Below are 686 nucleotides of genomic sequence, written 5' to 3' on the forward strand. Positions count from 1 at the left end.
ATCCTGAACCTGGCTGTTGCTGACTTCTCGCTGCTCCTCCTGTTCTCCCTGATCCTGTTGGCAGTTTTGAGCTTGGAGGCATTTTGTTCACCTGATTTTATTTCTTTCTCCAGAGCTTTTGCGTTTGTAGCTGAATACTTGTGCCACTTCTTTGACCTCAGCAGCCTGGCTCTCCTGACGGCCATCAGCGTGGAGCGCTGTATCTCCGTCCTCCTCCCACTCTGGTACCAGTGCCACCGCCCAAAGCACTTGTCGGGCATCGTGTGTGGGGTGCTCTGGGCTTTCGCTGGTGCTTTTGTTTCCTCAACGTATTTTAGCGTGAACATTGCTGAAGGCTACGGAACAGCGTTTTCCATTGTAGAGATTGCAATATTCATGATTTTGGCATCAGTGCTGTTGATTTTTGACCTGATCCTGTGCATCAAACTCCGACGTCACTCACACAGACGACACCTAGGAAAGCTCAATGTTGTTGTTCTGCTCAACGTGATCTTCTTCTTTGTCCTTGGTGTTCCTTTCAGTGTGGAGGTTTTCCTTGATCTCCCAAGCTCACATATGTTAATTCCTGAATATTCATCTTTCCTGCTGGCGTTGCTGAACAGCAGCGTCAATCCCATCCTTTACTTCCTGGTGGGGAGCTGCCAGCAGCGCCGCTTCCAAGCCTCCGTCAAAGTCCCCTTCCGCCG

The 686-nt window shown here is 50.3% G+C and overlaps 1 protein-coding gene across 1 annotated transcript in view; it reads left to right on the top strand.

The window, feature by feature from the left end:
• Positions 1–113: 113 nt before the first annotated feature.
• Positions 114–686, top strand: part of LOC104499720 (proto-oncogene Mas-like) — a gene marked incomplete at its 5' end in the record, with an annotated part of 1,472 nt that continues 899 nt past the window's right edge. The window contains one exon of the mRNA XM_010143267.1: positions 114–682. Coding sequence (XP_010141569.1) covers positions 114–682 — 569 coding nt within the window. The remainder of the gene's footprint in view (positions 683–686) is intronic.

Source organism: Buceros rhinoceros, unplaced genomic scaffold (assembly GCF_000710305.1).
Source record: "Buceros rhinoceros silvestris isolate BGI_N320 unplaced genomic scaffold, ASM71030v1 scaffold14089, whole genome shotgun sequence".
NCBI classification, from domain to species: domain Eukaryota; kingdom Metazoa; phylum Chordata; class Aves; order Bucerotiformes; family Bucerotidae; genus Buceros; species Buceros rhinoceros.